This window comes from Corvus brachyrhynchos, unplaced genomic scaffold (genome assembly GCF_000691975.1).
Source record: "Corvus brachyrhynchos isolate BGI_N302 unplaced genomic scaffold, ASM69197v1 scaffold5, whole genome shotgun sequence".
In the NCBI taxonomy this organism is placed as follows: domain Eukaryota; kingdom Metazoa; phylum Chordata; class Aves; order Passeriformes; family Corvidae; genus Corvus; species Corvus brachyrhynchos.
The window spans coordinates 9,023,113-9,044,604 of NW_008238321.1; the positions used below are offsets into that span (position 1 = coordinate 9,023,113).

General features: G+C 45.8%; 1 protein-coding gene across 1 annotated transcript in view; it reads left to right on the forward strand.

Moving 5' to 3' along the window:
- The window catches only part of MAD1L1 (MAD1 mitotic arrest deficient like 1), a 350,530-nt gene that overhangs the window by 255,533 nt on the left and 73,505 nt on the right, over nucleotides 1–21,492 (forward strand). The window contains exon 17 of the mRNA XM_008633475.2: nucleotides 4,602–4,792. Coding sequence (XP_008631697.1) covers nucleotides 4,602–4,792 — 191 coding nt within the window. The remainder of the gene's footprint in view (nucleotides 1–4,601; nucleotides 4,793–21,492) is intronic.

A 21,492-nucleotide genomic window follows, 5' to 3' on the forward strand; every position in this document is an offset into this window, starting at 1 on the left:
AGGTTAAGTGTGAATTTGGTTTTCTTTGGTGTAGAGACTGCTATTGTTATTGATTGACCCGGCTGCACTCAGAGCAAGAGCCAAAGCTGTGGTATTTCCAGGCTGCTCTGAACAGTTTCAGATGTAAGGAGTGTCAAAGCAATGGAATAAAAAGCAGTGACATTTTCAATATGAGACCAAAAAAGCCCAACTCATATTTTATTTATTTATCCAAAATAGTTTGAATTATTCATTAAAGTCAATGTAAGTGTGTGAAAATACAAGGTGTTTCAAGAAGCAGTATCATTAGGAGGAATTAATCATTTGGCAATATTAATTCTCTAACAGATTAATGATTTTTTTTTTTTTTTTCAGTGAGGATATTTTTTCCACATCAAACTCTTTGGGACAGGCAACTTTTTGTACATACTCTCGGCCTGAATACAAAGGAGATGGGAGAGTATTTCTATATATTTTCCTGTTCTCTCTGTTCTCCTTTATTTTTTTTTTTTCAGGCCAGTAGTTACCCCCAGCCAAGGCATGGCCTGCCAAACCTCATGCTTATTTTCTCAGTTCTTATTTGTTTCATTAACCTGGAGATGCTTTGGCATCCCTTCTTCAGGATGAAGGGTGTTTGTGGTGTGACTTTTCCCCATCCATGGCCTCTGCAACTTCTCTCACCTGTTGTGTGCAAGTTGAACAAGGTCAAACACAGGAACGCAGGCTCTCTAAATACAGAGGTTCTAGATTTCAAATACTGTCTTTTAAAGATGTAATTAAACCTAATTCTCCAGATGGCAGGAAAGATCAGAGTGGGTCAAGATGTTCAGTGTTCTGCAGGTGGTAGATAAAAGGGGTGAACACACCAGTGCTGTCACCAGAGCCCTGCTCTGCTACTGCCCCTGACCCATCCCAAAAGGATCTCCCTCTGTTCTGTGGCCTCTGTTGCTGTGCCTTAAGCACTGCTCTGAAACAGCTGAGTTGCACTCTGTGCCAAATGATGACTTTTAAATCAATTTTTCCTGACTGTGCTAGAAATTTGGCGGGAATTAGCGGTATTAGGTGAGGCTTAAGAATTAGCATTGTCACGGCTTTGAATTCAGATGCAGAGCAAACAATGAGCTGCCTCATAGCTTAACATCTTCACTTGATGGGGCACATATTAGAAAGATTAATTACTGTCCCCAAGTCCGTGCATATGCTGCTGTCCTGCTGGCTGGGTGCAGGGAATCTGCAGTGCCACTTCTGTACTTAGACAGATCCATGGTGCAGAGACGCTCCATAGGTACCCAGTGCCTAAAAATATATATTCTATGCCATTTTAGACACCTCAAGGATGCCTGAGACATTGGCCTGGGGCTGGCTGATATCACACAGAACCTGCAGGAAATCTCTTTCCTGCAGAAGCATGGTGGAAAGTTACGAAAGACATCTCAAATGGCTTTGTTTGAGCAGTGGGATCCCACCTGACTTTCCTCAAGTCTCAGTTTACCTTCCTATCAAGTTACTCTTCCATGGATCCTGCTCATGATGTGCTTTCTTGGTTGTGTCAGCAGATCCCTCAGTGGAAAGCAGGGGAGCAGTCACAGTGCTGAGTGCTGTCCTGAGTTAAACAGCCCGGGGTTGAATCGCTCCCAGGGGATAAACGCTGCAGGAGGGAGGCACCAGCAGTCGCTGTAGCTGAGCTGCTGAGGGCTGCGGTTTAATTGGGCGTAAAGGAGGAGCAATCTCTGTTTTACAGTCAGGGTTCAATGGGCCTTTCACTGGGGGCAGCTGCACGCTCAGGCACTCCTGTTGTGTCCCTGTGCCTGCTTGGGTTTTTTTCTGCTCTGTCCCTAAGCTAAAGAAAGCCTGCTGGACAAGTGCTGATGGAGTCACAGAAGGGATGACAAGGCTTTATCCCACCCCTGGCTGGCGCTGGCACATTCAGCTGCATCTACATTAGCAGTTCCCGAGTTCAGCACCTTGTGCCAGTGGCTGACACAAGGCATCTCGAACGAGCAGATAAGTTTTTCATGCAGATGAATTCCTCCAGCCAGGACACCAACACTGCCGCAGGCTCTGGAAAGAGGGCCAGGAGGGGAGCGGCAGGGAGGCAGCAAGGGCACGCAGTCGGGGGTGAAGGCTCCCTGGAACTTCAGTTACACTGGAAAGCCCCAGATTTCTTGCATAAAAAACTGATTGTAGTCAAAGTTTTTACTTTCTCACCCTGAGGGTAGTGGAGGGAAGCAGTTGCCATCACTTAGTTGCTGTTGCAGAGTCAGAGGGTTCTTTAACTAGGCCAGTGCTGTTGGGTGGGGGTGAGGATGCTCGTGGTGGCCACTGGCAGGACCAAGTCTGAGAGACAAAACAGTGGAAAGGCACTAACTCTTCATGAATAACAAAAGCTGTTCAAGGAGTTAATGAATTAGGGTGCCATCCACCTCCAAGGTTATAGAAGTTGGGAAGGCAACCTCTGAGATGCGGTAGGAAGAGGCAGATTTACTTTTCCAAGGCTAGGCTGCATTTATTAGGGAAAAAAATATTGCTGTTGGACATGGGCAATATATTAAAGGCAGTGCTGTCTCTGACAGTGACGAAATGTTATTTACCACTGCAGTGTGGTCACTGAATTTTTACTTTCATACATAGGATTTTGTCCTTAACAGTTGCCTAGCTGAATGAAAACAAAGAATATCTAGGTCAGAGCCACCCTTTTACCTCCCAGCTTCAGAGACTGATTACTTGATTAATCAAAGACCAGACCCAGCTGAGATGATGGGGAAAGGGTTGTAACAATCCTGAGAAGGGCTGAGTTAATCACACATTGATGAGCTGCTGTGAGTGGGAAGGTGGTTGGTCAGGCAGAGCCTTTTTGAGCACATGAGAAGGGACTGTGTGTAAGGCACAACCCTTTGGGCCATTAAGAGTGGTTTGGATATTCTCTACTTACTTTACATCCCCCTACAATTGGGGGTTCCCTGTATAGCAGGGTTTTAATGAACCAGCTGGTGATGTTCCCCACAACTGGCTTGCTCCCCTTCATAAAGCAAGATGCGGCTGTGGGGAGGCCCAGAGTAAAGGCAGTCATTGCTTGTACATCACCACCACAAGCTGCTCAGGAAGGTGGAGCTCAATTAGCTGAAGGTAAGGAGCTGGCCAGGGTTAATTCTCCCTGTGTGGATGCTCTCACTCGGAAGTAAAGGGACATGCAATTCTCTTCAACCATTAAAGAGTTCCTGTCCTTGCCTGGGGATTAAACTGAGTTGAATTAAGGCCAAAGTACTTCTGGTCAGGGGCATCCTCAGTGGCATTTGGGGCACTTTAACTTAACACACTGAATGGTCCTTTTGTCCCACCTAGAGTGCCTAACTAAAGCAGGAGAGGTGTGACTGGCATTCTCTGGGTGTGTCAGCAGCTGCTCAGAGGTGAATCACTGGCAAGTCCATGGCCTTGCAGTTTCCATCCTACATCCTCCCTGCACTGTGCCTGGGAGGCCAATGGAAACACTTTCCAGCAAATACTCAAGCAAAAAAATTTCCAGCTCACTTGGGAAGCAATAATGTTTTAGTATGGGCTCTATAAACCCAGCCAAAAACATTCCTCATATTCCAGCAGTCACCTTGCACTGAAGTTCCTGCTGTCCTAGTGCTGGACCTGAACTAGCTAAACTCAAGACATATGGGCTACAAATGCTGCAATTATGTCCCTGATCACAGCACAAAGCCTTAAACCTCAGAATGACAAAGAGGTATTCGACTGAGGAAGTCTATTTGTTTGCTGTTAGAGTCAGGATTTTTCCTAACCCTGGACTGCAGTGTTGATAACAAGAGGCTGACTTGAGAGACATCTCTAGTGTATATTAGAGTAAAGCCAATCTCTGTAATTAATGGGATGATAAACTGAGGTTTAATTACTCAGAAGGCACCTTGGGTGAAAGATTCATGGTAATTGTTGTGTATCCTCTTGAAGGATTCACAGTACTGGCAGCTCCCTTTGTAGCAATAAAACACAGGGTGAGTGGCAGGCAGTCTCCCAGGACCTCTCTGATAGGGACTAGTCCAGTTAAGGTAGCAAATGCAAAGAGGCATTGGTGCTCTCTGGGCTTTTAATCACAATAAAAGCCCCTTCCCAAACCTTGAGGGACTCCTAAGCAGTGTGTCAATTTGAGATCAAAGCACTTACCTCAAATCTCCTCAATTGGAGGAGATTTCCCTTGTAGGCAGCTTCCTCCTGATGCAGCCATACGGAGGCGTATTTTGGACCGTTTTTCCACTTTATTGCTTTGTGTAGAGAAGCACCCTTCTCTTGGGTTGAGTGTAGAAAACAAAATGTGTGCATGTAGGGAAGTGGATGTTATAGCTTTGAATTTTGGTAATATGTTGTTAAAAGACTGGCTGAGCAAAAGGAAAATCCATCCCACCAAGACATGTCTGCTTTCCTTATTCCCCAGTTTGCTATCTTTTAGTCTGCTGGGGCCAGGAGGAGAGGCATCCAGCTTGCTTGTTTCTTTACTCTGCCTGCTTAATTCACTTTTTAATTAACCTTTTGAATTCGCTCAGTCTGGCCAGCATTGTAAGTACAGCACAAGGGCTCTGTGCCGGTGCCATATAAGAAAGTACCCATTTTCTTCCCTTACCCAGAGCTGAAGAAGCAAGTGGAAAGTGCAGAACTGAAAAACCAGCGCCTGAAAGAAGTTTTCCAGACCAAGATCCAGGAGTTCCGCAAGGTGTGTTACACACTCACGGGGTACCAGATCGACATCACCACGGAGAACCAGTACCGGCTCAGCTCCATGTACGCCGAGCACCAGGGGGACTGCCTGCTTTTCAAGGTAGGTCTGTGCACCCCTGGCTGCACCTGCTTCTTTGGGGTTCATGGTTTTCAATGTGCCAGGGTGTATTTTCTCTTTCTCAGGAATTAGACTGGAAAATCACTGCCCCCTGCCTACATGGCAGAGTGTCCCTCGTGAGGGAAGTAAAGATCCTTTCTTCTGTTAAAAAGTAGGAGGTTTGACATCTGGTCTCCCACTTATATATCAAAGTCTGGAGTAAAGAGAAGAGGCTATATATGCGTAATACCTCAGGCATCTGGCCTGGCACTTCACCTTTTTATATTATCAGTTATATGCCGCAGTAATAAAACCTTATGTAACCATCAAGGCTCATCATTACTTCACTATGAGATATATGTCCCTATGTTTTTTTACCATCCTCTAGCTTGTCTGCATGTCATCATCTTGTCTTTATGTAAATTGGAATCCCTTTTGAGCAGCAACTCATCCTGGTGTGTGTGAAGTGCCATTTATGTGAACAGCACAGATGAGTAGCAATAACAGTCTGTCTTCTGTCTGTCGGGTGCTGTTCTGGTCTGGCTGGGTGGGCTGTGAGGTTGTGGCTTGATAGAGGGGCTGTTTTTCTGCTGTGTTGCCTTCCAGCTGGCAAACTTGGGCCGATGCATTAGAGAGCTGAGGTGTGACATTAGAAGTCACCAAGCTGTTAAGTCCTGTCTTTACGATGGTTCAAGTGCCAACAGCCCAAGTTTACAGGTCACTGGGAGAACTTTCTTCTTCTCCATGGTAAACACAACAGCACTTCAAATCATGCCTCCCACTGATCCTCCCTAGGGCAAATCTCCTTTTTGAAAGGTTTTGGAGTCGTTCAGTACAGGAGGGAACTCTACAAGCAGGAAGTGGGGAAGTTCTGTTTCTGCAGACCTACAGCTGTGTGCCACACGTGGATGGCTGCAAGATTGTTTCTCTCCATACCAGGACAAACATTTTCCTGTTCTGCAACTTTAGAGCCTCAGGAAAAAAAATGAAACAACTAAAACCCAACAAATAAAGCAAGCGAGGGTGTGTATAAGACAGCACGTAGGATCTTTGGTAAAACTAGGAAAATATCCCCAAAACAGTCATATTGCTTGGCCTTAGGAGAGTTCAGGACTACCTGAGACACATGGCAGCAACAAAGGAAAGCTCAGTGCCCAGGGAAGAGAATAATTCTATTGGTTTTAAGGTGCTGCCATTGAATCCCAAAAGCAGTGCTCTGTTGAGATGGTGCAGTGCTGCTCTAACACCTCCAGAGACCTCTGCTCACACCTGTAGTGGTAAATATTTAGTGTATGATACTTCAGCAGACTCCTGGAGATGTCTGTTGGATGCCGTGGCCAGACAAGTTGCAGTTTTTTCTGCACCACAGGAGAGTTGCCATGCCTGGAGAAAGTTAAGAAAATGTGAGAAAATTGTATGTTGGCCACATGAACCAGAACTGGTTGGCAGCTCAGGAGCTTCTCTCCAATAGGAGCAAACCCTCCTTCATGAAATGGCAATATAAATAACTTATATGCAGGAGAGGGGATAATAAAGTACCGAGAGAGATTTCTCTCTGTACACATTCTTCCCGCTTTCTCTTCTTCCCTCGAGTGTTTATTCCCAAGTATGTTCCGAGGAGGGAAGTGAGTGTCACCAGGTAGAGAAGATCTTGCATTTCCTAGAGCCAAGGGCGGGTCATTTATTGATTCTTGGAATTCCTCAGCCTCCCTGACCTCACCACCTCTCCGGACAAGAGGAGCAGATTTGCAAATTAGAACATGAACAAGAAAATTTCCGTCTCTTTCTCCCTGTTCAGCAGATCGCAGACAATTCCCACCGACTGCAGCTTTGAATAGTAGTAGAATATAAACAACAAATTATTTCCTTGCTGAGTCCAGGCAGCTGGTTCTCATGTATGTATGAAGGCTTGAATCCTGACTACAGCTTCCAGCAGGGTTGTGCATTTATGCTGTGGAATTTCTGAGCCGTAGCAGACTGTGGGTGTTTGTGTGCATTTCATTAACCCAGAGAGGTCACAAAGCGTGGATGCTATTTGTATTTATTCTATTCAAGCAGTTTATGGAACAGGGTCTATATAATTAAACCAGAGAAGTCCCTTGGCACTTTACAAGCTTCTGTAGTTCGGCTGTAAACTTTAAAAGCATATTTCAGTAGCACTGCTGGTGGCATTTAATTTTAAGTGAGGGATGCAGGAGGAGCTCATGTAATGTAACCCCTTCAAAGCTAAATGAAGATGAAAGATATGCTTGGTTTTCCTGGCCAAGGTGTGCTGTTATTCTAGTGGAGCTTATTATCTACCTGCTGTATGTGTCCAGCCAGTTTGCATTAATTTGGATTACAGCTCCAGTGAAAGGGTTAATCACAGTGCTGTGCTGGGAATGTCAATGACTGCATCCATAAATGAGCACTGAATTCCAATGAAACCATGCCAGTATTTATTGGTGATCCCTATCAGTGCAACAGATGAGCTCATCAGCTTGAAGGATGTTCCAGTGATTTTCATCCCCTCTGTGAGTGCGTGGGCAGAAAGGCACATCTCAGGCTTCACAGCGCGCTCCCGCTTGTTTGCTCCTTTTTATTGTTTCAATTAAACGCTGTGGAAAGCACTGTTACAGATTTCTCACCAGGAGTTTAGACTCTTGACGATTTTTTTTGTGGGCTGTAATGCACTGTACCTCCTGGGGCACTTGACAGGTTCGTATTCCATTCCCATTGCTGCTCCATTAGATGTGTCCAGCCATGGCACAGATTTTGTGTTTTCTGTGGTGTTTCACTGGTGTGTCTAGACCAGCCCACCCATCAGATATCCAGGAACTGCATCGACTGCCTTTGTAACAAGCCATTAAAGATATCTGTTAGAACAAACAAGCATTGCAGGGGAGCCTCCAGATCAGCTTATCCGGCTCGGAATGAGGCGGTGGCAAATCAGGCTGTCATTGCCTGGCCAGGTGTACATTGTGCTGTTTATCCTTGTCTCTGGCTGGGTCCTGAATGGGAGTAAGGAAATGAGGTCTTTAGAAAGGCAATGACAATTGTTTCAGACAAAGAAAGTCCTTCAGTAAACAGAAAGACTGGTCAAATTTGAAGAGGAGATGATTTGGAAACACTTGTGCAAATGAACAAACAGTGGAAAGAAATTAAATCGCAGGCTTTTGTCTTTCTGTGTGCCTAAGGACACAGTCCCAGCCAAAGCATTTGAAGTCAATCAATTTTAAAGGAAAAGAGTATAAATCCTTTTATTTGATAGACCCTATGGCTTCAGGGAACTACTGAGCAGGAGGCCAGTGCATTTTCTAAAATGCTAAGATATCTTTGTGGACAAATAGTAATATTTAGTTTTATGTTAAATATGTACATTTACCTGAAGCAGGGACATTCACAGCTCTCTGCTTGGAGGGGTAAAGGCAACTCCTTACTATAGAGGTTAGGAAGAGAATTCCCTTTCGTTCTGCTTATTTTTTGGCTTGGGTGTACAAATGGTTTTGCTGCTGCTGTGCTTGGCAACATTCAACTTCATTCTGTGGAAATGGGAGTGAAGACCTGAGTAAAGAAGAGGGAGTAATCTGTTCTTGATTATCCTCAGTGCTCAAGTAAAGTGTTCGCAATGTTTCAGCATGAATGTGGGGCTGGTCACTTCTAAGGGATCCTGGGCTGAACAGGTCATGGATCTGATCCTGTGTAATTGTCAATGTTCACAATCTTCCTGGTGTCAGATTCCTCTACTTTCTTAGAAAGGAGTGCTCAGATTTCTTGACAATTCATGCTTAAGTTATTTGGGTCTAAATTGGTTGGGAAGGAAGTTAAACCAGACAAACTCTTTCCAGTGTCACAGTGGTGTTATGTGTCTGAGCTCACAAACAATCCTGGCCAAAGGCTGCCTTTAGACAGATATTTTCTATATCCTCAGAGCTTAGTCCTGCAGAGTACAGAATTCTCTGTGCTTCCAGGTCTCACCTGTGTTATTATTTTCTGTCAAAATTATCAAATGAAAACCCAAATACCAGCAGTAGTTCATTGAAGAGCATCCTCAGGTTGATAGGCTGTATTCCTTGAGAGAGAATACCCGAGATACCAGACAGCAAACAAACCAGAAACATCTTGACATAGCTTGAGAACGTGGCCAGCTCCAGGGCTGGCACTTCTTGCTGCAAAATAAAACCTTTATTGGTGTCCTGTTGGATTGGTAATACGCTCACAAAATCAAATAAAATCAACAGCTTTTCTACAGCCTGATAAATTAAAAAGCTGTGCAAAGCTGGTGTGCACACACCGTCCTTGCACACCTCTTTAAGGAGTTAAATGCAGAATTAGTTTGCAGATCTGTGAGGGGAAACTATAACTATCAAACTTTGGGGCCACCTGAAAATGAACACTTGCTTCTGATGTCAATCACTGTAGATGCATAGGAGTGTAAAAAAGGAGAATGGGGTATTTTTTTCCTTTATATGGAAGGGTATGGTGGAAGGGCAGACACCACCTTTAACCGGCTGGGTCCTCCTTTGCTTGCCCCATGGCTTGGGCAGCTCGCTGACCTCTTGCTTCTGTATTGACCAGGTGTGTGAAACACAGTAGGGCAGCAGTGTGCACAAGATGTATTAGTTTAATTCTCTTTTCTTCAGGAGGGAAATGAGGCTGGATTGAACAAGAAAGAACTTGGAGGCTGTTTTTCAAACTCAAGGTGATGCTGACAAACTGCTGCCTGAAAGGGGGAAGCAAAACTCGTGTGGTTAAACGTGCAGAGAGAGTTTGTTCTGCTGAGATTCCAGCATAGTCTGAGAACAGGTTGGGCCGGGGCACACTTGTGAATCATGTACACCTCAGAATAAGCAGGATGGTTAATGCAGGGATTACTTTTATTCTCCTGAGTGCTCTTGTTTCATCTTGAAGCTGACAGCACTGTTGGGAGCTGTGATTCTTGAGTCCACATTCTTGGCATACCTGCAGTTTCAGATATTCCTCCTTGAACATAGCAGTGTCTTGGAGAAGTCTGTTGTAGCTGTTTGTTTCTTTTCGTATCTCTATCTTCTCCTCTCTCTTCCTCTTCACCCTTGATGAGTCTCAAGGGGGGAAGGAAATCACAGTTTTGATGGAGAGCTATTCTTCCAGCCACCGTCTCGCACTCTTGTACACACAATCAAAACTAACAATGGGGCTCATCGGTGGAGCAGGCCAGGCAGCAAGAGATTGATTAGGGACTGTAGGCCTCTCTTAACTCCTCATTCTTGTTAATTACAGGTTATTTAATCTTCATATTTTGATTTCGATTTGCCTGTGTGGTTGTTGGAGACTTGATTTCAGCTCAGCTCTGAGGGTGCCTGCCATCGCTGTGCCTTCCTGCTGGATGATTGCTGGGATTCCTGGGAGGGTCAGCAAGCACCCATCTTGGGTTGCACTAATCAGCAGCCTCTAAAAGGAGCTGCTGAGCAACCTATGGTGTTACAGCAGCAAATCCTGTGTTTAAACTTCCCACACATAATTTTCTTTCAGATATTGTAGCAGCCTGTTTTGTGTTAGGACCTAACTTTAATTCTTGCTACTGTCTTCAAATTGCTCTTCTTCATGCTCTTTTTTCTTCCTTGCACAGTTTCTCTCTTACTGTATATGCCTCCCTGAACAACTGCCTATTCCCTAGTGCACATTAGGGCTTTTTCCTTCTCTGTTTTTAATGAAGCCAGTCACCTTGAGTATAGTGGAAAAATCTAACAGAAGGTTTTCTTTTGACTGCAGATTTTCTGAGCAAAGGCCTGAGGAGGCTGGGCTGAAGCCTTCTTCCAACTGAAAAAAGGGAATGCTCTTTCTCAGCCTCTCTTTCCCACCTGTACAAGGTGGACAATGCTCCTGCCAATGTCACTGGACTGTTGTGAGGGTAAATGGACGGTGCTGGTGGGGAGCATAGAGCACCTTTGGGCTGGGGAATACCCTCCCCTGTTACCTGCCAGGCTGGCACAGTACATTTCCAGTGTGTTGGCACCACTTGCTCCTCTTCCTGCCATGCCTGAGTCTGCCAAGGTAAACCCAGGCATGGAGGTAGTTAATGCTGATGATGTTGGAGCATGACAGTGACAGAGTCTTTCCTGATGAGCAGAATGGTGCATGTGAGGCTTTCTGAAGGGTCAGAGGTTTGTCTTGCTGGTGGGTGCATCCTCTCTGTTGGAGTGACTGATGTGTTACCTGGTGAGGCAGATACAAAACCTGTCACTTCACAAAAGCAGGCCTGGTTTGGGACAGGAAACATGAGGCTGGCTCTCAGCTGCCATCTGAGCTTCAGGTTGTCTCTCTGCAATTCCCTGCTTGTTTTGTAATCATCAGCTGCTGACCACCAAGTTGTTTTTGCACTTTCCCTTCCTTTTGCTCCTTCATTCCTCAAGGACACGGCAGTGCCACTGCAGTATTCCCAGGTTTCCCTCCCCACAGCACCCTCCTTGCGCTGGCATGAGCTCTGCCTCTCCGTCTGTACTTCCTTTGGCAAAGGAGCAGGGCACTGAAAAAAGGCAGCTTTGGAATTATCCACACAAATTCTTCACCTGACTTCAGCCCCCATCACTGTCAGAACTGCTGATTGCCTCATCCAGGCTGTGACAGGCATCAGCCATCCCAGCTGAAGGACCTCACCATCTTTCCTGGGCTTCTGGTGGCCTTGGCAGCATTAGATTTACAGTTGGACTCGATGACTGTAAAGGTCTTTTCCAACTTAAACGATTCTATGATTCTGCAATAACAATGACTAACAAAATTACTGGAATACACCTTTTTTTTTAGTAGGTTTGCAATTTATCTCCCTCCAAATCCCCTACTTGAAATCTCTTATTTAATGAAACACAAGTGACAGCCTGTGCTTTCTGGGGCTTGTCACGTGCACCGTCAAGGAGCACAGGTCACTGATAAGAATTTAATTAAACCAGAACATCCAGGCTGGTGTGGCAACATGTGTGGCCCTGGAGGGACAGGGGGTGGGCATGGGGCAGGTCGTGCCTGTGCCCCAAACGAGAGCCTGTGACTCCATCCTGGTGCCACGGGGCAGAGCCGGGCAGCCCTGCACAGCACAGAGGTGGCAGTGCCAGTGAGCAGGAGGCAGAGCAGGAGGCAGAGCAGGTCCTGGCTGCCTTACCTGCTCTAATAAAACCCTCTCTCTCCTCTCTCCCCTCTCTCCCCCCCACCACGGCCCCAGCACCCGCGTGATTGCAGTTTGCTGAAGAAGAGTTGTTCTTGTCGCTGGCTGTGCCCAGTGTCCCTGTGGGAGGTCTCGGGAGAGGAGGATGTCTGTGTCTGCCTGCTGCTGTGTTTGAACAGCTTACAAAGGACTGTGTGGGCTGGCAGGGATGTGTTTATGCACTGTGAGATGGAGACAGTGTTAAAGAAGGGATAAAGCAGAGGGGACATAAGCAAAACCCCTCCTGGATTCCCGTTCCCATCTCTGCCGCTAAATCTGCTCTAGGTCACTCGACCTCCTGGTTTTCTCTGTCCCTCTCACCTGGGTGCAGGATATTACAATTCATGGACTCCCAGGGGTTTGAGAAGCTTTTCAAAATGTCTTGTGGTGGGGAAGCTGCATGTGGATGGGTTGGAGATGTAACCAGGGCAGATGGCTTTTCTTGCACAGCAATGGATGCAGGAAATAATCCCTCAGGCACATGGTGCATCCTGAGGGGGCTTGGGGCTGCACTCGTGCTCGTTTCCTTTTCTGTGGGTTCCCACCACCCCCAACTGGCATTAAATATCTTCAAATAATTTTACTTATTTATTTATTTATTTGAGTCTCTGGTAGTTGCAAAAGATGTTCTACTTAGGGGTTGTGTGATCAGCACTCTTTAAGGAAAAGGCAGTGCCTTGAGCCTGGGCGATGGGGGAATACCAAGCCTCCCTGCAGCACACATAAGATGGGTGTTTCGCAAAGCAGCTTTTGATGCACGCTTGTTACTGTCCCTGGCTGCTCTGTTGTGATTTTGCAGAACATGCAGAGCCGTGTCAGCAAACCACAGCCCGCTGGTGGCTTGCATATGGTTCTGTTCAAAGCTGCACATGAAAAGCAGAGGAAATTGCTGGAGGTTTTTATCCTTTCGCAGGGGAAAAGCCTGGAGTTTCTGGGTACCCTGCATCTCAGTTCATCTTCCCTGGCTGCTCCACAGTCTCTGTTGTTTGCTGTCCTTGGACAGGAGGGAGGGACAGGTCAGCTCTTGTGCCTTGGGCCCGTTCTGGGCCTCTGTGCAGGTGTTGGTCTGCTCCAAGGCAGCACGTTCTGCCAGAGCAAGATTGTCACAGCATCTTCTGTGCCATCCCTGTGTGACAAAAGCTGTCAGGGACTTCAGCAATCCCTGTGGACCTTTCCTCCACTTGTGATTCCACATGGACACCCCTGAAGCCTCTCTTCAGCTGGCTGTGAGGGGTGGGTGGTGGTGCACAGGGCATACAGTGAGAATATTGCCAAGAAGACTTCAAGATGCCTTTTGTACCACTCCTTCACCTTTTCCTTGTATGTTCTGGGAACAGGTTTGTGAGAAGACCTCCAGGAAAAGTAGTTAGTTCCAGGAAACAGCTCTGAGGTGCAGCCGGTAGCATCCAGCAAAGCACCCACCAGCATGTGAGTGCCCAGGTCACGGCAGCACAGCTCAGCCTACACAAAGCCACCAGTGGAGTGGGTGGCAGTCACTGCCTCTCTTCTCTCTTGAGTAAGCAGCACATTGTTTAAATACAAATAAAATTAGGTCTTATCTCTTCTTTTGGGAGTTATAGCTGCTGCCCGTGCTTGAACGGGGCAAAAGATGTTCTAACCTTGAGGGAGGGAAGAGGGTGTGTGTTTGTGTGTATAAAAATTGTTCACAAGTATGGAGACACAGTAAAAGATTCTCATGCTGGTGTGGCCCTGGGACATCTATTGCCTCCATCTGAAAGGTGTGTCTGGGCTCATATAAAGGTCTTCTCCTTTATTTGTTGTGAATATAAATGCTTGTGTTGTGCCTTCATGTAGGATTTCAGTTGTAAGATTTCAGCCTAAATTCAGTTTGGGTGATGGGGTGGTTGGCTCTTTCCCACCACATTTGGCAGGTGAGGGGGAAGGATGGAGTGGGGGACTAGTGAGAAGCAGAGAATGGGGTGTTGTGGTCACAGGTCCCCTTTGGCAGCCAAAGGGCCACCATCAGGAGCGAGACAGGAGCCAGCATCTCACAACCATACAATTCCTCTATCATCCTTGTATTTCTTCCACACTTCACAGTCTAAAACCTCAATTCTTACATGGTTCTTAGCCATGAAGTTGGCACAGCATAAACCAGTTAATGCGCTTTCTCTCAAACTGGCTTGCCAGCTTAAGATAAGAACCCACATTTCAAAGCTTTTTAGGCAGCTCTCCTTCATGGGATCCCAGCCTCTGCTGTGTTTGGGTTTTCCCCAAGACCCTCATCTAAACAGAGGCCTCTTTTTTTTTTTTTTTTTTTTTAAATGAAAGCACCTGTAGAAAAGCAAAGATAATAACTATTGTGAGCATACCTTCTGCTTTGCCCCCAGGCATCCTACCACTGTTTGGAGGCAGTTACTGCTGGAGAGGGTTGGAAGCACATCAGGCATCCAGTCGTGGCAGTTCCTGAAGATTTGATGCACTTCACAGCATCAGGGAGTGTTAAGCATGGTGTGCCGTGCAGGCTCTCCAGATCATAACATATCACTGGTGCAGTGTCAATCCATTAATATTGCTGTGTCCACGGAGCAGTGACAGAATGCAGGAATACCCTGAAAATCCTCCTGGAGAGCTTTGTGCAAGGACTGACTGCTGGGATTCTGGTGGATTTCTACCTGACACTACAGAGCAACAGTGCTTGCAGCTCAGCTCTTTACATTCTGTATACTTAAGGAATTAACACTTCACATGGATACAGCTCTAATAATTTAATAGTAAGGATAATATTAAGGATTTGATAATGTATCAACTGTCTTCATTCACATTCATGGAAATGGTAAAAAAAAACCTCTCCTGTTCTCACATTTGCTTCAAATAGGCAAGTCCACGAATTGCTATAACTCCACACAGAAACCATTCCCACTGCTCCATGTGAGTGTTAGTGCTACGAGCAGGTAACTTAGTACTGTTTTAGGCCTTTGTACCTAATGTATTTTCTATTTTGCCAATTGCATGAGAATGTCCTTTGAGGAAGAAGTACTGAAAAGTATTTTATGTCAAATCCGTCTTATAAGGATTTGTAGCTAAAGCACATCGTGGGTGAAGCAGGGAATTTGAGAGCTGAGGATGACCTCCAGCTCTGATAACTCCCAAGATTATCTTTTGATGGCATCTTTTACTTCCAAAAGAAAACAAACTAGTCTGTCTGTATCTTGGAGGGAATATGTCAAACTGAGACTTGAAAATTTTAATTTGTCCCTACTCTGTTTTAGCTAAAGCAGGTAGCTGATAACAGTAGATCTATCTCAGCCGTGTTCTGGGGAGCTGTCATAAATTTAAACCTTTAAATGGAGGGTTTGTCTGTCTTAATGGAAGGCTCTGGAGAGTATTCCATGTGCTGGCTGTCACTTTGCATTTCTGGGATGTATCCGACCCTGGAGAGGGAACTGTCTGCAGATGATTTTTCTCTGAAGTAGAGAGTAGAGAACAGCACAAGGTGGGGGTTACAATCGTGTCGGTGCCTTTGGTGACTGCCACGTGCCATGTAGTGGTGATGAATCTGCAGCAGGATTTGCCATCAGCTGTTGGTTTGCCAGTCCCTGTGAAGCCTCCTGTGTTTTGTGGGTGTTGAAAAGGCCCAGCTGACAGTTGCAGGGAGGCCCAGAGGTTTTGGACATGTGTGTAAACAGCTGTCTCTTGCTGTGCTGCTCAGGAGGTTGTCAGACATCTGTGCATGTCTCTGTCAGGCAGGAATCTCATCGCCTTGTCTTGGGGAACCACGGGAGTTGTCCTTGACTTTTTGGCAGAGTCACTGCAGCCTAAAGTGGTTTTTCTTCATATAATTCCATGAGAATGATGACAGTTTCAAGTTGGAACAGAAAAAGACCTGATGAAAGGACCACTCTGTAAGTAGGGAAGATAGACAGAGTGGAAGCAGTAACTAGCAAGGTAATAGACGGTGATGGATCTATAATCTCTGAGGCTGCTGTGTGCAGTAAATTCCTAAATAGTGTCCTTTCAGCCCTAACCTATTTATTTGCAAAGTGCTAAATTTAATTTCCCTTAGTCTGCAGGAAAGCAGCATCCCAGGAATAAACCTTTAGCCCAGCCAAGAAGCTGTGCCAAAGTGCTTGTTCCAGCATTTCCATTTCCTCTTTGCGCAGAGCGTCAGGGCTGTGCCCCCAGCACGTCATCGCTCAGGTTGGGATGGATCCTGCTCAGGAGCCTCTTCAGAAGGGAAAATTTAATAGCTGCAGGCTCAGTAAAACCACCTGGGCTCCAAGAGCAAGATGAATGAACCTGTCCCAAGGTGAGAAGGCTGGCACATGAAAGCTTGTGAGGGAGCTCATCCTGCACGTCCTGATGCTCTGTCTGCCCTGTAGATGCAGGGCCGAGTGCTAAAGGCTCAGCTCAGAATAGCTTCAAGAGTTGAACAGCACATAAAAGCCCACGTATTCTGAAATCTCCACAAAGCTGCATCTTGAGGAAGAAAAGCAGAGAGTGTTTTCCAAGCAGTCGATGCTCTGCACGTTCACCTGGCAAAGTTTCAGCAAATGGGGTAAAAAGTAGGTGTCTGTGCTTCTGTTGGTTTTTGTTAGCAGGTAGCACTGGGCAGGTGATGTACACAGCATGTTCTTCTGGAGCTACATTTGGTTTTTCCCCCAAAATTCACAAATCAGTCGAGTTTTAGAAACTTTGCTTTGATAAAATATGTCAGGAGCAGCTGCACAGCGTCTGAATCCAGGAGCTGGCTTTGAGTCAGCGCTCGGTGTTCCTTCAGTTATCCTGACCCCAGTGAACTGCAGTGTGGGCTGTCGCTAATCCTGTTGCTTCAGAGAAAATCAGATCTCAGCTTCACGGCTTTGCTATTTTCCTGCCTGTGGAGGATTTTGGCAGAGCTTCCTGTTCCTCTTTGACCATTTCTTTTCCCCATGATGGCAGCACAAGCAGTGCTGCTTTGGCTGGTGGGGAGTGTCCTGCCCGTGCTGCCCTGAGATTCCACCATGTTCCCAAGATGTTGCTTCCTAAGGAGTCTGTTCACTTTAGCTGTCTTTATTCTGCTGAGTATAAATCCAACTAAACCTTGAAGCAAAATGCCATTGAAAAGGCAGGGTGTTTTTTATGTATATTTGTTCTATTTTGCTATTTTTTAGCACCTTAGGAAAGAAATTGGGATGTGTAAGGTTAAATCCAGCCCTTCCTTCTCCTCTAATCTCAGCCTGGAGAAGGGTTCTGAGCTTCTTGGCTCCCTGTGCTGCTCACAGCTCTGACATCCCTCTCACATTTATTTTAAAATAAATAAAAATAACAGTGCTGGGAGTTGAGGGTGGAGAATTATGCAGGTCTTTTGCCCACTTTTTGCTTTGGCATGGAGCTGGTGGGAAGGGTAGCTCTGCTGCAGGCTGGGAAAGGACCTTCCTTAAGCTGATTCTGAATTTGCTGTGGGAGTCTCTGTGTTTCTAGAATGAGGTGAAATTGCCATCCAGGGGCGGGTGCTGTGTCACCTGCCCTTTCCTCGCCAGTTAACAGGTTCATTGAGTCTTGCTCTTTCTGCTGATAGTGTGGGTACAGATGAGAAAATAGATATTTTTTATGAGCTGAGATGATGTCTTTCTCTGGGAACCTTTCTCTGCTATTCTTTCATTTTAAGCACAGTGTCACAGAAAATTTCATTAGCCACACCAAAAGTCTCTGAGCCTGCAATCAGCCTGTCAGTGAGTGATAGATGTACAGCACTGATTAATATTTACATTCTTTGGAGATTTGCCCTTACCCAAGGGGTCATGTGGAAAGCCATGAGTACTTGAGCCTTGGAAGAACCTGGGGTTCACTCTCTGCAGTGAATACAGAATTGGTAGGGTATTAAACCGAAATGGCTTCTCCACAAAACCAGAATTTAATCAACTTAAAACCACATTTTCCTACCATATTTTCTCCCTTGAGCCAGGTCTACAGGGAGGCTTCTTATGCAGGGGGTAAATGGGCAGCACACCAAAGGCCTTCAGACTGCAAAGGGGCATCTCCAGCTTGCCCGAGCTGCTTTCATTACTCAGAGACTGAAATTTTAATCATTGAATTAATTTTTCAGAAACCGAAGTGCAAATCTGTACCCCCAGTGGCATTAATAATGAATGCAGGGAAGAGAGACATTAGGAAAAAGAAGGGCTGGGAAATTTGGGGTTGGGGAAGGAACGTTTTTTGGGGGTTATTAATTTGAAGAGATAATGTATGGGTTGTATTTCCTTCTCCCTGGGCCTTTCTCCTTGTCTTGCCCATGCTGTGTCCAGCAGTGTCTTCTTCATTCCTATCCAAGGCATTTTTCCAGTACTTTTCATTCACCTGGATTTGCTTTTCCAGGGTACATAGCCAGCTCTGTACACACAGGGTCCCACTCCCCATCTCCAGAGCAGCCCCTGAAGCGTTGGGGGGCTCTGGTCACATCATGGGAAGAGAAGGAGCCGGGGCTCACCTGCTCCTCAGGTTTAAAGGCAATGTCTGAACTACAGCCAAGATGCCAGAGCTTTCTGCCTCGCTTTTGGCTCCTTCCTTCCTCTCTCAAAGAGCACACAGGGGTTTTTTTCCTCCTAATTAAAAGTATTATATACCAGAAGATTAATTAGAAATGAAAGTGATTTTTTTCCCCCCCCCCTCCCTTTTCTGCCAGTGGAAAAGGTCTGTGCCAGGCGACTGCCAGAGGGAGCTGGGATTTCTCCCTTTAATGGATTCCAGGCAATTTGCCTTTGGACAGCTATCTTATAAATAATGAATGTTTGCACAGATTCTCCCAATTCTCTGTCAGCGCAGGTGGTCTTCACTTCCACCATCCCAAACAGCTCTGGAAACCACGGGGTGCTCCCAGCCTCGGTCACCACACCAAAGGGGCAATTCCTCACAATTCCCTTCGCTTCTCCTTGCAGGCATCATGAAGACCCCCTATGGTTATGGATTTGTATCTTTATTTATCTGAAATCCCATCGAGTCATCACATCTGCGCTCTGCCATTCCTCCTCCATCACACAGCGCTGCCAGCAAAACCTCCAGCAGTGGATAGGCACATTTGTCCTCGTGGTCTGGTGGGCTGACATTCTCAAAAGCCCGTAGGAACGTTGCCAGCAGACGAGACTCTAGCCCAGGTGCACGCTGCATGGTGGCAGGGCATTTTCAAAGCCTTTGTGCTCCCTTTCCAAGGCTCTCGCAGTAAGACGATGATTCTTTGAATTGTTGTAGTAATCTTCAGAAATGAGGATTTGGTTCAATGGGTGCTCCACAGAGACGGGCCTAGAGGAGAAATCCTCTCCCAGAAGGAAAGCTATTCTGCAGTTAAAAGCACCCAAGAGTACTTTATGCAGAGCAGGGGCTTTAAAGTGGCCGTGGTGGTGCAGGGATGAGTTCCAGCCCCGAGGAGGACGGCGTAGCCTGAGCGTTTCTCTTCATACAGCTCCACTTGCCCTGTTTATTTCTTTTCCATTCAAGTGGAAGTGGTGACTGCAGGCAGATGAAGGTGAAGGTCCCCAGCTGCACAGAGCTCCTGTGGTCAGCAGCCACCTGGTTCAGAGGAAGACTGGGGATTGCTCCAAGAACCTTTTCTGTGGCTCTAAATACAGCAGCTAATGACACCTTCCACTCAGTGGGAAGAAAACAGAATTACTAAACTTGCAATTTGGCACAGTGGGGGTGTGAGTTTGTCCTGCCAGTTTCTTGTTGCTATATATTTCCAAGACGGTTTTTTTTATTATTTTTCCCTAATTTTTTTTTTTTTTTTCTTCTCTGAGGCAGCTGGAATCAACATCAAGGGGTTCACTTTAAGGACTCAAATTATGTGTATGGAAGTCACAGCCCCAGCAGGAAAAAACTGATGGCTGCTTATGTCATCTGGTATAAAAAGGAGAATGTGCATGTTCCCTGGGAAATGCCACATGTCTTGGCCTTATGAGTAATGTGTAGCGATGTCCCATTAGGAGCCACGTTCCCAGTTTGGTGTTGAAGGGGACATATATATTTCCATGTAATTTAAATCACTTTGACTTATGGTTTAGGTTTGTGCTAGGCAGGCTGCACAGAGGTTCCAGGAGAATACTGTTTGAGATGGCTTCAGGGGCAAAAGAAAGAAGACAACTGAAGGCAAGGTTAGAAATAAGTGAACATTTCCAGTTGAGCAAGTTTTACGGTCATGCACTGTGGTAATTGAAGGTTTGCTGTTAAATGCTACAAATCTGTGCTGGAGAAGAAAACCTGGCCCCAGTTTGAGATTGCTGCAGTGTGAGGTGGGAGAGCTCTTAGGGCAAGAGGTGCTGTTTGTAAGGAAATGCAGGGAGCAATAATGACAGGTTAGCAAGGGCCAGTTCTTTTGAGCATTTCATAGAGGAGCCCATCATCTCCAGAGGGTTGTGAAGGGTCATCCTGAAGATGTGTGAAAATTCAGATTAATTTCTCCAGCAGTGCCTGGAATGGACCTGTCAAGCCGAGCTTGTCCTGGTGCTGTTTGAGCATTTTGGGGTAAAACACATTGTGGGGTGAATATGTGGAGGTGAAACACTGTCTTTCTAGTTCCACTTCTGCACCTCTGTATGCTTGTTGCCAAATCTGTGTTTGAGCTGTGGGACAGGCAACCATCACCAGCTCAGGCTAGAGAGATGTGCTCAAAGCTCATTTCTGCAGCCAGCCCCAGAGTGTTTGGAAAAAGCAAATGCCTGGTTTCTGGAGCAGGAACTTGCTTTAATGTTCTTATCAACTGTTTTGCAGTCTTTGTTAAAAGAGGTCAAGGCTCATTCCCCTGGGTGGGGACTTCTTGAGCACAGGATTTATTATTAGGGCAGTACCATATCTTGTAATTAGGGATGTAATTCCCATCTCTGTAGAGAGCCAGCCTGTAGCCTGGGTACCATTTAAGAGTTTCATGAGATGAATTAAGTGAGGATGGACTGAGCAATACAATGCATTTCAGCAGAGATCACTTGCCTTAAGTCCTGCAGGTGGTTCAGATGAGATATGAAAAGTAAATACCTCCCCTCATCTTCTTTCCCTTTCTTTTATAGTAGGCAAGGAGAATGGCATTGTTTTGGGGTCATGCAGTAGTGACTTTCTGACAACTTGCAGCCTGGTTGTTTGAAAGGTATATCATCCCCTAGTCCCTGCTGGAGCAGCTGGAAGAACCTCTATTTCTTTTTCTGTCTGACACTAAAGATTTTTACCTGCAAAAGACCTGTGTCTTAGAAAATTGCTGTTGCAGTACATCTGAAGAGTCAGATTTGGCAGGCTTTAAAGTGTGATGTAAGAGATTCTTACTTAATTTAGCATTTTGTTTACTTTACTTTTTTTTTCTCCTTACCTACATGGGGAGCAGTGCTTGTGTTGTTCTGCAAGGAGTTCTACAGTTTATATGCCTTGTATAAAATAATTTACGTAAGTGCAGAATAAATGAATCAAACTTGAAAAAAAACAAAAGGAAAGCAAGCAACTTTGGGCTTGAAATAAGGAGTAGGTGAAAGGCTGAAAGAAAAGAAGGACAGAGAAGATGAATTGTAAAGAAAAATAGAAACAAAATTGTGTACAGCAGTAAGACAGAAAAAGCAAGGGAAGGCCAGACATA